Here is a 17276-nt window from a genome sequence, read left to right on the forward strand (position 1 = left end):
TGTCATGCTAATAATTGGAAACAATCTTATATATAATACTTCGCAGGATACTAATCCTCAAATCTTTGACGCTCCAATTTAAAAAAAAATTTTTTTATTTGAAGCAGTTAGCTACTTGAGGAAATCTTTAACTAAATATCATGTGGCCCAAGCTTAACGTCTAAAGCTTCCATTAGCTTTTAGAGGCTACAATGTACAGTCAATTGTTAGTTAGCATTTAGCCCCCCACCCCTCCACATATACACATCCATTGTGAGTTACTTTCTGCTTATTTATGAACTATGGAAAAAAGTCAGTTACTAAGATTTTGGAGCATTTTTTTAAATAAACTTTTTTTAATTAAATGTTTTTAAAAAAGGATAAATTCTGGGCTATTTCTGAGCAATGAGATGATATAACAGACTGTTGGTTTTGGTCTTTTTATGAGGCTTATTGTCAATCAAACAGTTATACAGCAATCATTGAAAAAGCACAAATAGCAAGCACAGAGTTACTAGTTTCACTGTAACCATAGAAACCTGATAATATTCTTGTTTCTTGTGTCACAATCATAGGTAGTTTACAGATACACATTGTAATAAACACATTATTCATTCTTAATCTAAAATTCACTGGTTTTACCAGTTCTACTTTGGCTATTGTTAGCTATCTCTGTCTCCTAATATTGTATTAGTTTCACACTACTGGTTTAGCAAAAGCCATTAAAAGAAGTGACTCTTTTTATTGGTCTTTTATGTGTATGCTCTTATATTTTCAGGGGCATTGGTAGCAGTAAAGTGACGGTCCTGGGCTATGGCCTACTCACCACAGATGCGCGCCCCCTGGTGGAGGCACTGAGCAGGCAACGGTTTGCCGTGGTGGTGGTGGACGAGTCGCATTACCTCAAATCCAGGAACGCAGCGCGGACGAAGATTCTCGTTCCTCTCATTCAGAGCGCCAAGCGCGCCATCCTGCTCACCGGTACCCCTGCTCTGGGTCGACCTGAGGAGGTAATAAAACTTGATTAAATGGTAATTTAATGACACCTCAGGGGGAAAGGATACAAATTTAACTGGAGTAAGCTGTTTTGTTTTCTCACCAAATGACACGGCAGATTCAAAGTTCCTTCAAACCCCGCTTTGAATTTTTAATGAAAAATTAAACACAGAGCTGAAGAGGAGGGAGCAGTGTGGCTAAATAGAGAAGGCTGCATTCAGTAGATTTGGAACAGATGGATTTTTATAAAGGAATCCTGAGCCCACACTTGTGAGGAGAGATTAGCAGGCCAGCTCGGGGCTCAGCTCTGGCTGCTCACAAAGGTGCTCCACTGTGCAGCGCAGGTAGATCGCCATGGTAACTTGCTCCAGAGCAGGCTACGCTCGGATCCGACATTCAAAAAGCCAATTAACTCTCTCCGGCGTCACTTATCCTCCAGGATCCCGTGGTCTTATTTCAATAACCTTTGTTGCAAAAACTTCATTTACAAAGCCCGATATGAAGAGACACTGCACCGCAATAAATGAGACAAGTAATAAAAAGAAACGCACAGGAGGAGGGGGGGGGGCTATTGAATTTCAAGACAATAAGAAGGGCTGTTCACAGGACAACGGTGTTTGGAGAGCGGCTGAGCCAATCCCCTCTCCATAATGATTTATTATATCATTTTTATATATGTTATATTGAAGCTGTAGATTACAGCCATATTCCATCACTGCAGCTAAGGAAGATGAAGAAGACGTCGTGAATAGAAAATCCTTTCACCGTCTCAATGTGAAGAGACAATACAGTATCAATAACAAACACCGTGTGCCCGCTGTACTCCGATACAGCTGTGTGCTTAGGTTTTAAACTGCCCACAATTCTTCCAGTCATTTTCTGCAGCTTCGGGAGCAGAGTAACTCTCAGCTTTTACTGTGTTTGTGTTGCTTAAATAGTCATGATGTTGGCTTAATGAATAATTGATGAAAGTTCATGTGTTTATTAGCTAATTCTCATCATCTTCTATAAAAATTTATCCCCTTTTTTCCTTCCTTTTTGCAATTTCAGTGCAACATTTAAGAATAATTTGTTTTAGCACACTGTACAGAGCAGCCTAATTGTGAATAGCTGTTTCCTTCAGTACACACACAACCACACGCACCCACCCACGCACATACACAGAGGCCCCATAATTATTCATAACCTGCGGTGTATCTTATTTAAGTTTTTTTTTTCCACCCGAATGTCTGTGCTGCATATTAAAAACATTACAACTTTATTTATTAAGGCCTTTTTTCTAAACAGGTTTCCAAAGTGCTCTGCACATTTATGTAAAAGATATGTTAAATAACACCACAGTGGAGAAACTAAGAAGAGGCACATTAAAGAACCAGAAAAACATCTGTCTGTAAAATTGAAAAAATCAATGATGAAGAGTATACAAAACATTCAGAGACACTATTTATACAGCTCAAATTTAAAAAAAAACTCATGATCTGCTTTGCTGGGAGTGTGTCTGTTGGTCTCTCCCCATTGGTGCACTTTAATTTCTGACATCACTATGTTCCAGCTGAGCCACACCCACCCACCTCAAACCAAACAGGAGACGGTCAGAAATTGAAACCTCCACCCAACTTTAAAAAAACCCCAAACTGCTCCATCTTTTACATAAATAATGTGTTGCATCATATTAGTATTTTTTAGTTAATATTTTATTAGTAATTATCAGTTAAAGTCCCCAAATTTGTTACATTGACTTGTTATTGCTAAGACTTACTTACTCCTCATTGTATCTCTTTAAAAACATAATAAATATCTGGTTTTATGTTTTAAAAGGAAAAGAAATGTTAGTATCACGGGGGACTACTTTTAGCTGTGGATTAATACACATTTGGTGCTCCAGTTTATATTTACAGCAGCAGGACCGACTCTGCAAGATTGACTCAATTACAGTGTGTGTGTGTGTGTGTGTTTACACTAATGAAGGAACATGTTCACTTACTGATGCTGTTATTAGATTTTGAACAACAAAAGAGCTCGATCTCTGTGGTTCAAAGAGTAACATGTCAGCATTCTCTCACACACACACACACACACACACACACACTCACACACACTCACACACACACTTGTTAATAGAATCAATTCATTGCTTATTTTTCATTTGATGTGTTGAAGAAAAAATATAAAATATTGCAAGTTTCCAATAAATTCCTATCAAAGAGGCTTCATATATAAATATTTAGCAGTTCATATATAGCAGCTTCATTATCAGTGAGCTAATAATCAACCTCCTGACTAATATATGCTAAACTATTTATGCGGGGCTCGGTTTGGATCGCACTGTCATCTAACTGCCACGTTGCTTTGAGGGAAACTTAATTATTGCCTAGACTCGATCATGATAATTAACTGATGAAATTCAGGCAGATAATTAATTCCGAAACGAAGTAAAGTTAGTACTTGCAAGTAATCTCGAGAAGGTGTATCATCGAAAAAGTGTGCGCGCGCATGTGTGTTATAGACTTCGGCATGTGTGTGCGTGACACATGCTATCCTGTCTTTGCCGTTGCCCGCCTGCAGTGGTGAGGTTAGTTTTTAGATATCATCTCTGCTTCCTTCTCCCTGCCACTAGAATCTGAAACTGAATATAACATTTTATCATCCACAGCATAAACCTGATAAGCCCTGTCCCTGCCTCTGTGCCAGTCTCCTCGCTGCCATCATTACTCACTGTGGCTCTGACATCGAGTTAGCACACAGCTCAGGGCATGCTGCACCGTTCATGATGTGCCCTCATTCCTCCCACCTATTATATCAGTGGTGTGAGGGGGGGGGGATGCAAAGCTCCCGGTGAACAAGTGCTGAATTTAGAATAGGGCTCGTCAGTGTAGCTGCTGACGATTAACTGTCATTACTTGGAAAATTGCTGCATATACTGGAAAACTGACAGGGATGGTGTGCATTCAAACAGCAGCCTTGATGTTTGCACACACACACACATCACGTGAATATTCTGTGAGCTTTGTTGCAACCTGTGATATAAACACACTCTTTACCTGCAGTCACATACGTCCACTGAAGACAGACAGCAGCAGCTTGTCTTTTGTCTTGCAACATCAAGCAAAGCAAAGATCTTTTGATAATCTTTATGCCAGGAGCTGTTTAATTGGCGTAAGTCGACTGTGTCCACATCCTTAAAATTTCAAATCCGTTTCATTTTCTTCACCTTGTTAGACTGCACAGCGGTTTGACCTGGTTAATTGGTGCTGACACAAATAACCACACAGTTGCACAACGCAGGGCTGGTAAACTAGGCGAAGGACAGCAGGACCTTGAGTAAGCTACAGAGAAGATGTACTTCATGACAGTAGACTAATCATGAGCTCTGGTAAGGTCTCTGTTTAAAGCTAAAAAAGCTCATGCTACTTTGTGCAAAAGCGAAAAGGTGGGAACTAAAACAGCCAGCAGTTTCAAGGATACATACGTGCTAAATCAGGAGACTGTGTTTGCTTTACTTTTCTTTATAAGAGTTAAAAGTTAGACCCAGCAGCTGGTCACCTTGCTTAACTACTAATGTCAGTTAAATAGTCGAGCTTGTTAACACTAGCTAACATTATTCTTCATAAGCTAGTGGTCATTTTCATAGACTGTATAAAAGAAGTGGATGCAGGATCTGTGTCTAAAAAAGTAAAACCAGTGCAGATGTGTCCTACATTTGCATTCTTTGAAATGGCCAGCAGGGGGCAGTTCTACTGGCTCCTAAACAGTCTGAGGTTTTAGAAGTCAATGAGAAAGCTATGTTACTTCTCACTTTGTTTATAATCTCAGTTAGCATTTTCCTAAGTAGTGTATAATCTCAAGCACTAGTTTCAAGTCTTCTTTAATACATCAGTGTTCATTTTTGTAAATATATATAGTCCCATGTAGGAGAAAATGGAGCATAAAGCAAGTCGCTACGTATTAGGATGCAGTGCCCTTGGATTTTCAGTCACATCCACTCCTTTGCTTTTGACATCTGGTTTAAAAAAAACAACACATCAGAAGCCAAATGCTCAACTCGAGACTTCAAAAACCAGTATCACAACAGTTAGTCTACTTTTATAGATTCCATACCCATATCAGTGTAGCTGTACTAACAAAACCCCCATTTTTATGCTTCATTTCTTTAAATAAAGACATAAAGATTGTTGGAAAGAAACTGTATGATAAGATAAACTATGCAAGCAATGAGAAGATCATTGGCGTTATAAAGAGATTCATTCAGAAATCAGACGGTGAGATATCACACACTCTCTTCAGTTTGTTTCAGTTCTCTGTCTCTTTCCCCCATACAGACATAAACACTCTCACAGATATGTCTATTAATTAATCCATGGTTTTATTAAAAATTGTAGTTAAGGCTCTTACCTGTCTGTGTATTTTACAGCTATTCATGCAAATTGACGCCCTTTATCCCAAGAGGTTCGGAACCTGGACTGACTATGCCAAAAAATACTGCAATGCCCATTACAGGTGACATTTTTCTAAATTTCTGCATATTTTATTGTTGTTCCTATTAACATGAACTACAATACTAGTTTACATTTTATATAACTGTATTTGTGTGTTATGTCAGCATTTATGTTATTCAAATACACTTTGTTTATATTGTCCAGAGTATTACCCAAGAACATGATATTAATAGAGCTAGGAGCGTGTTAGCTTAGCCAAGCATAAAGACAGGAAGCTAGAGTAAACAGATAGCCTGACACTGTGGAACAGTTAAAAGTACAACCACTGAAGCACAAAAAATATGTAAAAATTCTGAGTTGTTATATTACCAGGAAGAAAAAAAAGTGTGTGTGAGAAAATAGCTACCTATTGGGTTTTTTTGGTTTTTTTGTTCGTTTGTTTTTTTATGCTAGGCTATGCTAAAAGTGTTCTGGCTCTTAGCCTTATCTTCACAGCATATACTCCACAACAAGTGGAATATTGAAATTGGGAAGCATTATTGTCTTATTGATTTGCTTATTTTAACCTCTGCATGGTATCACGCACATTTTTATGCCTCGACAGCTAGGGATAGAAGCGCTAGCGACGCTGAAAGCTATATTTGTTCAATTTAAGTAGAACTGCCACATCTTCCATACCACACCTCAGATGGTGTTGGGTTAGCATATCTCTAACCTTTTGTAGAATTGAGGTTGTGTGGTGTATCTGAAAACATATGTACAACAGAAAAATTAAAAAATATTCAGGTACAGGGTTTTGGGGCTTGATCTCTCTGCAGCTCCTTAAAATGATATTTCAAATTTGACGTTTACTCAGACAGGATGAGCTGATCAGGTTTTGGAGATCGGTGGTCATAAAAGTCTCTGTGACCTTTTTAACCATTTTTTGTGACCTGTCATGAAATTTCACACACATAGCATAGTGAAGTAGTGCTATTTAAACCATGTGCACAGTGAATTTGTAATATTCAGGGCTACCATTTCTTTGGCCATTATTCAACACTGTTATTCAGGAACAGAAGGGAAGATTGTGAGCACGTTTTACGTTGGGTCAGAAACCAGAAACTGAATTTGTGCCGCTAATCTTTAAAAAAATCTTTAATTAAATTCCTTAAATCAAAGTCTTTGCTTTATTTAGTTTGGACAGGCGTAGATATGAAGTGCAGCCTGATTGATGGTGGAGGCATACAACTCATTTAAGGTGGCAACTGTACATTGATGAAAATTGATTGAGACAAATCAGATGTTATTGGATCCGTACCTTTTGAACCTGTCTTACTGTGCCTGCCTTTAAGTCCAGTATCACCAGATTGAAGTGTTCTCATTCACTGTTTATCTGCAGTTCTGTGGAATTAGCACAGTTTCAGTCCTTCTCACCTACCATTTAATTGTGTCTGCTGGGATAAGCCGGCCTATACCTGAGCCTGGATTGGTGGTGCTGCTGAGTTGATGGTTTGTTGTCAAAGCCAGACCGCAACTGAAGCCAAGTGCTAAATGCCAACTGGCTGCCAGTTTTCAGTGATGATTGGTTACATGTGTGAACAAACACATCAAATGCATTGTTTTGGATGTCCATCAAAGTCAGCAACTCGGTCAGGGAATGGCTTGGCGCCATTAAAGATAATGCTTTGTGTTTAAGAGCGCTTGGTGTGGCTGGGGAATGCCTTTCTAAGTCACACGTACGCACTCTCTCACACACACTCAGAGGAGCGCACGGCGGTGCCATCTGAGTGCAATCTTCCCTTCTTGTTTCTTTTATAAAGTTGAGGTTGCTGTGGGAAACGACAGCAGCAGAGGTGAAAGGAAAAACAGCAGGAGAGATGCTGGTTCAAATCTGCACACAAGGGGGAAACATTATTTTAGAAAGAATGAGTTAGTTTCCCATCCTACACCAATTACAGCTTTAAACAGAGAAGTGTGAAACAGCCAATTTTGGCAGTGCCTTGTTAAGTTTGTCCACACTTCCAGCCAATATGGCAGATAACCAGCCTTTGTGTGGGGGGCCAGTTCTATTCTAAAAGTCCATTTGGCTGATGAATTGTGAAAGTTGCCCGTGAGTTTTGGAATAAACCTGCTGCTGTGGCCATTAGGCAAAATAGTTTCCTGCTTTGCAAAGTGCCCTTAAGCAAAAAGACAAAAAAAAAAGATTCCCCAACTGCTCCAACAGAGCTGCTTAACAGTAAACGACGGAAGGCTGTTCTAGTGCTGGGCAGCTCCCAGGTGGGAATGTTTAAATGTGTTTAACTATTCCTTCAAGGCACTGCTGCAAGTAAATAAGTGTGGTTTCTTGGGAAGTGCATCTCAGTTAGAGGTGTGTGTATAAAAAAAAAAATAAGCAGGCACAACTTCATCACTTATTTATTCTCTCACAGGTATTTTGGGCCTCACAGGCAGTGGGACTGTCGCGGGGCGTCTAACTTGGAGGAGCTGCACCAGCGGCTGAGTCAGATCATGATCCGTCGTCTCAAAGCTGATGTGCTCAGTCAGCTGCCCCCTAAAATCCGCCAACGCATCCCCTTTGACCTGCCCAAGGAAGCTGCAAAGGTAGACGTGGGTGACGCAGGTCACATGTGAAGACAAGTAATGTGTATTTGTGTAGTTTCTGTAGCATATTTGGACTACAGATGAATCATGAACTGGTTGTTTGGTCAGCTGATAATAATCTGTGCATTCTATTTTGTAAGATAAAAGGAAAAAAAGTGCCTGTTAAGTCGGAGAGTTTTCAGATTTTTTAAATATAAGTTGAGTTATTATTTATTTTAAATCTTCTGATTTAATTGATCTATTGGGACAACTTCTCAAAATTCTCAACACCTCTCTGAGTCATTGGAACGCTCAGTGCAAGTCTTGACATCTCCCGTCTGAGTCGTGGACCTCGATGCTTTTGAAGGACGTTTTTTTAGAATCTAAATTTATGTCAAACATTCCGTCTTTGTTTCTGTAACCACGCGGCAACACGTCGCTGGCAGCTCCATTCACGTTATCTAATTCCTTCAGCTACTGACAAAGCTAAATGAGTCCTGTTTTCAGAGCTCTGCGGTGTCAAGGTCTGCTTGTTACCTTTTGTATAAAACTCGCCCACAATCGGCAGAACAGAAGCGAGTTTGGCGAATCCAACTCGAAGAGGGTCATGTGAGAAAACCTCTGAAAAAAGTGTGAGAGATTTCTGATGAATAAAAACAAATATTTTCGCATGTGTTTATTATAGCAAACAGAATATTTGCAGGTTTATGGTTTTACAAAACCAGCATGTAGATGAGGTCACTTTGTGCAATTTCCTGACATTTTATAGGCAAACAATGAACAGATTAACTAATAATTAAGCACAGTTCCTCAGTTAATCAGTCTCCTTTGGCCTCACTGTGAGGAGCTGTGCTGCTGCACTTGGTTCAGTCACCTGGTTATTTCTTTCCCAGAGAAAAATGCCTGTTACTCCTTTAAGATTAAATAACTCTCTGTTAGTCTAAGCTTAGCAGTGAGGTCTCTGTGTGTTTGCTATTTTTCCTCCATCATATAGAAGATACCAGGGTATTTGTAGAGTAAATGTCATGTTTTGTGTGTAGGTGTTTGCATCTCTTTTAGCTTCCCCAAAGTTGTAGTTGCGGTTTCTGCCTCCCACGCTGCACTGGATCCATGTGAATGTACACGTGAATGCCAATATGGCTTTGGCCTGGCTTGTGCGCAAGTTAGTGTGTCTCCTCTGCTCTATGCATAGGTCACTGATGTCAAGGATTACCAGTAGTTAGTTTCCAACTGGGAGCACCCACAGCAGCGCACACTCAGAAGCATCCACTAAGAGGCTTTTGTTACATTTTCTATCATTCAGTTTGTTTTCAGAAAAGCTGGAAGGCTGTATAAAATGAAAGTATAATCAACTGATTTGAAATCCATCTAAAATCTGTATTTATTTGGAAATAACACAAAAACAACATATCAGATGTCGAAGCTTCTTCGTCTTCTTCTCTTGCCTTCTCCCTTTAGGGCTTGACAAAGCAGATCGTCTGCCTCCATATCATCCTATCCCTGCTGTTGTCCTCTGTTAACCAAACCCTCTGCATACACCCCTTCACCGCATCCATGCATCCTCTCTGAGGTCTTCCTCTCTTCCTCCTGCCTGGTAGTTTTATATCCACTGTCCCTCCTCTGCAACATGTCCAGACAATCTCAGCCTTGTCTCTCTAGTTTGTCTCCAAAATGCTCAAACTGAGCTGTCCCTCTGATGTACTCCAAAACCTAACATCTTCAACTCTGCCACTTCCAGCTCAGCCTCCTGTGTTTTTCTTAGCTCCACTGTCTGTAAACATTGCATTACATCACTACCAACTTCACACTTCCATTTTAGATACTCAACAAAACCTTAAACCCAAGTAAACGACATCATCATGGTGTTTATCAACTTTCTCTGTTAGGCCAGGCTTTCTGCTTCATTGTGTGTGTAGGTCGGTTATTCATGCAGTGAGCACCACCTACTCCCGTCAGAGTCAGAGACTTTATATTAAGATGCAGGAGAGCTGCAGAATGTTTTTGTTTTGTTTTGTCAATTAATGTTCATTGTGTATCATCAGTACAATAAATATGTTACATTATTGCTCAATGTGCTCTCGGTGCTGCTGTTTATATCTAACATCACGTCAGCACATTAGAGCTCTGAAACTTTCTAAAGCTAGACACATTTCAGCATTAAAGATTACTCAGTGTTTCAAGTGTGACTCTGCCCCATAACCTAACGAAGGAGACTTGTTGCCAGATCAAAGTGAAATAAACTGTTTGATTGGAAATTATTGGCAATAAATAGCCTCAAGATCATAACGATCCGTTTTCTAATCTGACTTCTATTAGCTGTAGTTTGAGCAGGGTAGAGGAGACTTAGCAGGATGAGGATCAAACATAAAAACATTTCTGCATGACCAACTGGATCCATACAAATTCCAGTGAAAATGTGGCACACAGTTCGCACTGCTCCAACTTTACAGCTGGGAATCATTTGGTTTTATCAGTACGATATGGCTCATTAGGTTCCATGTATAAAATGTATTCCTGCAGCGGATAATCTACATAGCACTTAGAGCTTACTGTAAATAAAAGAGTCTGTGAAAGTGTGTTGCTTCCAGATGATTTAAATCAAAGCTCTGAACATAACCTGCTACAGACAGTTCTGTGTTCAGAATAAGTTTTGGGGAATTACTGAGAACTTTGATTTGCAGCTTAACATAGCGTGCTAACCCATCAGTCGTGTTCTATAGTACAGTATACCCCTTTGGTTAAAGAAGAGAGAAGCCATGTGATCCTCCTTGATGATGTCAGATACACTTTCATATGAACATCACTATTAAACACTAAATGATATATACTGAGCAGGGATAAGATTATGACCACTGACAGGTGAAATGAATAACTGATTATCTCTTCATCATGGCACCTGTTCATGGGTGGGACATATTAGGGAGTGTTAGAAGCAGGAAAGATGGGCAACCGTAAGGATTTGGGCCAGTTTGACAAGGACCCAAACTGTGATGGGTAGACGGCTATTTCTCAAAAACTGCAGCTTTTGTTGGGTGTTGCCAGTCATTGATGCATGTGAGGTGAGGACCAAAGGCTGGCTTGTGTGGTTGGATCCATCAGAAAAATGTAACGCTGGTTCTGAAAGAAAAGTGTGAGAATACACAGAGCATCACAGTTTGTTGCATGTGTGGCTGCATAACCCCTTAACCCTTTGTTAAAACCAAAACCCCCAACGATGTTCATATGAGCATCAGAACTACACCATGGACTAATGACTGATGAATCACATTATCTTTTACATCACTTGGGTGTTCGGGTGCTTCGCTTACCTGGGGAACACCCAGAAGCAGGATGCACGATGGGAATAAGCTACCCAAAGAAACCTTGGGTCCTGCCATTCACGTGGATGTTACTTTGACACATAGCACCTACATAAGCATTATTTCAGACCACATACACCCTTTCATGGAAACAGTACTCCTTGGTGGCTGTGGCCTCTTTCAGCAGGATAATGGACCCTGCCACAGAGCAAAACTGGTTCATGAATGGTTATAGGAACGCAACAACGAGTTTGATGGGCGTACTTCACCTCCAAATTCTCTGATCTCAATCCAATCGAGAATCCGTGGGATATGCTGGACAAACAAGTCCGATCCTTGAAGGTCCGACCTCGCAACTTACAGGACTTAAAGGATTTGTTTGCTAACATTTTGGTGCAGATTCCACAGCTCATCTTCAGGGGTCTATTGAAGTCCAAGCATCGATGGGGTCAGGCCAACACAATATTAGGCAGGTGTTCATAATGTAATGATTATGCCTGATCGTGTATATATATATATATATATGTATATACACAATTGGGCAACATATAATGGCTGTTCAGACCTGTACCACCTTCAAGGTGGAAACATTTGACACATCTTGAGATGAAAAACAGCTGAAACTGTGTATTAAACAATAATAAGAAAACATCTTTTCTTCTTCTTCATAAAAAAATCTAATTCTTTTAAACATTTGATATAAAATATCTGCATTATTTTTATTTAAATATAAGCTTCAAATGTTTTGGAAGTCATTGCATTCTGTTTTTATGGGCACATATTGCAGATACAGCGTCCCAGCTTTTTTGGAAACACTCTCGTATTAGCAGGAGTGGAAAATGCTGCAGGAGCTTTTTCCGTGCTAATTACTCACTGAGCCATCGCAGGAATGACACAACAATGAGTTTCTTAAAAAGTGATGATCTAGGATTTTTACCCCTATTCTCCCTAAATGTTAGGGGACACTAATTGGGGGCTAAATATGGTTGGTGGGTGGGTTTTTTTTGTTTTGTTTTTTTACATAGAGCACCAATTAAGCCACATGTTGGAAAGATTCGTGTCATGTGTTTGAGTTGCTCTCTCTCATCTGCATTGGGCTGAAACAAGATGCGTAATATCCTCAGAGAAAACGACCTCGGAGATCATTTTTCTTTGGTGGGAAAACAAAAGAGCACAAGTTGTTCTGCTTTGCAGTTTTTGCCTTTATTTTTGTTCATGAGACGAATCTGCAAGTTTTTTGGTTTTTTTTAACAGATTTCCGCTGAGAAGAATAGACATGCGTTTCATCCTCACAGCTAAATGGACTGGTTTCAGAGATGAGAAAAGGAAGTGTGAAATGGCCAGTCACCCGAATCCACATCCATTTTGCCTCCCACAGGCAGGAAAATGTGAACAATATAAAACATAAAAGACCGAGTGGACATTATTTTCCCTCTAAACAAACTGTCTTTTTGAAGCCTCATTTTGCTAACTGACAATATATACTGTACTGTATCTGTATACTAGGAGCACTCACCAGTTCATTCCTCCTATCTCATTTTACTCCCTAATGATGGCTTTTATCTTCCACAGCCAGACACTTTTTATGCCCCACCTGCCCTTTACATTTTCAGCCTTGGCCTTTAGTCAGTGTTAGTCTGGTGAATATCATCGAGGGTGGAGTGCTTAGCCACTCAGGGGTTTTTTTCCCTGCCACATTATAAAGAAATGCCTGAATGTACAGTTTTTAATTAGGAAAAAAAGCACGGCTCCAACTGTGTTTATGCAGGTGCTTCTGAGTGAAACATCTGAGGGCGAAAACCATGAAGGAAGCGCAGCTTTGTGCTCCAGCAATACGATACTATTTATTCATTCAGCCGTCCTTGACTTTGACGAGGTTTCGAAGCCACTGAAATGCTAATTATTTCACTAAATGGTGCAAAGCTTTCATGGAAGGAGTCCAGAAAACACAGTGTGGGAAATGCAGTCGTGAAACTTGCTTCTTGAAGAAGCCTGTGCGTGCATTAATAGGGTTTCTCTCCAGTTATCACACCTCTTCCTCCTCCCCCCCCCCCCCCCCCCCCTCCCCTCTTTGACCCACCTCACCATTATGTGTATGTATGTGCTTAATCAGGCGCAGCCCACCTCCACCTTCCATCGCTCTGCCATATGGTTCACAGTTTTGCATCATTTGATATGCAGCGCTTTAAGAAAGTGTTTGTTGCTGCTGAATTTTTTTACACATTCACTGCTGTCAGACGTTGCAGCTTGAATTAAGACAGCGAGGTGATGAACAAGAGGCCCAAAATAAGCTCTAATCACAAAGTAATTCAAAGTTAGCAGTTTGGAGGTTCAAAAAGCCAAGGAGCTTGATAACTATTTCCAGCCCCGTAACTTTGTAAGCGTGCCGAATTTATTGCAGAAGGATTGACTCAAACTTTCCCCGTGCTACTTTTCATGCCCGATTTCTATATAATTATCTTGTCTTGTACTAGAAAGTCTTAAAAAAGAAAAAAATGCTGTTCCTGAGTGGCGTTTTTATGATAAACAAGGCTAACCTACATGTCGGCAACAAATGCAGAGCTTCTCTATGTGTCTTGTTTATGAGTGGGGAGGCAGCATATGCTGCTCTTCGCTGGCAGCCTTTCCCACTGCGATCCTCTCCCACTCTCCTCTCCCGCCTTAAATACTTCTCGCCAATCACCTTGAGAGTACGCGAAGCGCCTTTGATTTATTGTACCGGCCGGGCTGCTTCTCCATCTTCGACCCCGGCTTGTCACAAGGCGGCTATAATTGGGAGATGCTCGTGACCCACCTAACACAGCAGCCCAGTCGGAGGGGGTGGCATCCTTGGGAATTCTCCATCTCTCTCTCGCGCGCTCTCTATCTCTGGCATTTTTTTTCTTTTCTCCCTCTTTCTTTCTTTTTCTTCCAGGAAAAGTAGGACACCCAGCAGCACTATTAATTGTTTTGCCCTTTATATCTCAAAACAGTAGAGAGAACAAGAGCGAGAAAAGGGTGGGTGAAGAAGTAGAGGACGCAGCCTCACTGTCTTTGCCCTCTCCTTGCTTTGCAGGAGGCCTTGGCTAGCTTCGGCGAGTGGGAGAGGCTGATGAAGAGCCTGGGGTCGGGGGTTGCTACGACGGACAACCCCTTCACTGAAGTCATGGGCCTGGTCACGCAGATGTACAAGCAAACAGCCATCGCCAAGGTAAAGGAAGACCAGCTGCTGTTATATCTTACATACAGGAATACCTTTGAAAGATGAAGCAGGGGGATTTTTCTATTGTGTGGGGTATTCTAAGCCCCATAGGGCCGCATTGTTGTCCAAATGATCAATGAAGCCACACTGTTGCTCTGGTGGCATGTTACTTCATTACCATGAACACAGATACTGTAGTTTATCAATCCCACACACACCATCCATTCTCACAAAAGCACCACAGTCCGAAAATAGTCCCCATCAGAGACGCTATTACCTGTTGTTTGACTAATGGATTTTAAATATTACATCTCCAGCTGGTTTTGTTAATTAGTTAGCATTTTTAATCAATAAAACTATTGCACCAATCGTGGCCTTGCATACACACAGAATAGATTATGAGTGAGATCTTCCAACTGGATGACGGATATCCAGCAGTTCTTCTGTATTTGTGTTGTTCTGTGGTGTTACTATGAAGAAAAGAGCTTTCTGAATATTAGCATTATAAGTATTGGCTCAGAGGGGGCCGAAAACAAATTTTCCCGCAGTGTAATATTATTCAAGGTTTTTTTAAAAACTCCTAAAAAGTAAAATTTGATTTAAAAACTAAAGTCTTTGAAAAGTATTTCATTTTTTTAGGTGTTTTAAGACTAGTAGTTAAAATCAAAGCTAATGAGATTTCATTATCCAATTAATTTTTTTTTAATTTTGCTGTTTTTAATGTTATTTGTTTGAAGTCCTTCTACACATGTATTTACAGACTAGGGATCACAAACCTAACAGAGCAGGGGTAGGCGACTGCAGGCCTCGAGGGCCGGTGTCCTGCAGGTTTTAGATCTCACCCTGGGTCTACACACCTGAATCAGATGATTAGTTCATTACCAGGCCTCTGGAGAACTTCAAGACATGTTGAGGAGGTCATTAAGCCACTGAAATCAGCTGTGTTGGATCGAGGACACATCTAAAACTGTCTGCAGGACACCGGCCCTCGAGGCCTGGGTTTGGACACCACGGTCATAGGGGGTCATGTGATTGTTTTTTCTGTATTGTTGTAGGGTCTTTACTGACTTGTTTGGTGCAGTATGAATTGAATTAAACTGAATTGTTGATTCAACAGGTCTGGCAATAATCAGGCCTGATTGTAGCTAATAGTAGTAGTTAATTCATGATTTAACAAGGAGAGGATTGCTTTTTTCCACCTAATAAATGAATTTATTCTGGTCATCTTTGTCTAATATTACAATTTGTTTCAGAATCTAAAACATTCACGTGTGAAAAATGTGGAAAAACCTAAGAAATCAGGAAGGGGGGAAATAATGCACTCAGTCTTCTCCTTCTATTGCTCTAGTGGCTACAGGCTGTACAAATGTAAACTTTTCAGCACCCCTGAAAACACAGCCTTGGTTTCAATATGACCACTAAGCATTCATACATGTATTTAACACTGGTTCGAGTTTCAGAACATAGAAGGGAAGCACACTGAATGTGATTTGAGAAAAACAGGAAAATCTGTCTAAATCAGTATCAAGAAAATGTGGTTAAATCGATCGTTCTTGTCTGAAAGAGCTGACAGTTTAGGAAAAGTTTAAAGACTGCTTTGACATTTAGGAAAGAGAACATTAATACTGCTAACATGTCTGTCTATTCTGTATGATGCCAGACCTGGAAATAGTATCTATTGGGAGATCATCGTTGAGGTTTCATTTTTCATTTGAACAGTAATGAACACAGACTAACAGAAAACACTAAAATAATGTAAAATATTTGAAATTACTATCATTTTAAATATTTTACGTTGTTACTAATTTCTACTGCTAGAAAAACTAGTGATTTGGATAATCACGATACCAGTTTATAGTAAGTAGAACAAGACACTTTATTCCTATTGGCTGTCCCAAGCCCAGGTACATGGGAAGGTTTGTGTCAGTAATAATCTTGAAGGAAGAGTATGTGAACAACAGGATTATGAGTTTGAAGTTCTAGATCGAAGGGCTTGCATTACATGTGCCCCACAGGTTGGATGTCAGAAGAGAAAGAGGAATCGTGGAGTAGGTCTGATGAAGTGTAGAGAGTGGTCGCAGGTGGAGAGAGTGGTGATCGTAGTGGGCTTCAGTGGACATGGAGGTGAAGGGAACAGAGGTGAGATGTTGGGTAGATTTGGTGTTAAGGAGAGAAATGCAGAAAGCCGGATTTTGTGGATTTTGTGAGAGGGTTGAAGGTAATGTATAAGAGTGGAGGAAGGTGCACACAGGTGGACTACATCTTATGCAGAAGGTGCAAATTTAAAGAGATAGGAAAATGCAAGGTTGTGGCAGGTGGGAACATAGATAGGCATCATTAGATAATAGTCTGTAAGAAAGTATTCATAACCGCAAATCCCTATTTATATCTATAACCTACTTCATAACCAGGTGTGGGATTTCATCTGTGATTGGCTCTGAGCCCCTTCTTGTTTGCAGTGGTGGTAGACAGGGTGACCGTCGCTGTTTCTTGTCCTGGGTCCCTCCTCTCACCCCCCAACAGGTTGTGGCAGGTGGCTGCCCCTCCCTGAGCCTGGTTCTACCAGAGATACTTCCTGTTTAAAAGGGAGTTTTTCCTTCCCACTTTTGCCAACCGCTTGCTCATCTGATTGTTGGGGTTTTCTCTGTATTATTGTTGGGTCTTTATCTTATAATATAAAGCGCCTTGAGGTGAGGTGACTCGATGCTATATAAATAAAATTTAATTAAACTGAATGGGATTAAATTGAAATCAATAACAGTTTCGATTGTTTTCCCTAGTGTAGAGTTGTCTACCTGCCCCTTATCTTTAAGGTGACTTTCC

At 40.4% G+C, this 17276-nt stretch overlaps 1 protein-coding gene across 7 annotated transcripts in view; it reads left to right on the top strand.

Moving 5' to 3' along the window:
* zranb3 (zinc finger, RAN-binding domain containing 3) overlaps window positions 1-17276 on the top strand; it is a 118357-nt gene that overhangs the window by 23485 nt on the left and 77596 nt on the right. For all 7 annotated transcript variants that reach the window (XM_003440915.5, XM_019351635.2, XM_005449978.4 and 4 more), the window contains 4 exons: window positions 758-989; window positions 5387-5472; window positions 7823-7994; window positions 14328-14462. In XM_003440915.5, coding sequence (XP_003440963.2) covers window positions 758-989; window positions 5387-5472; window positions 7823-7994; window positions 14328-14462 — 625 coding nt within the window. The remainder of the gene's footprint in view (window positions 1-757; window positions 990-5386; window positions 5473-7822; window positions 7995-14327; window positions 14463-17276) is intronic.

The sequence above is a fragment of the Oreochromis niloticus genome, linkage group LG23 (assembly GCF_001858045.2).
Source record: "Oreochromis niloticus isolate F11D_XX linkage group LG23, O_niloticus_UMD_NMBU, whole genome shotgun sequence".
NCBI lineage: Eukaryota > Metazoa > Chordata > Actinopteri > Cichliformes > Cichlidae > Oreochromis > Oreochromis niloticus.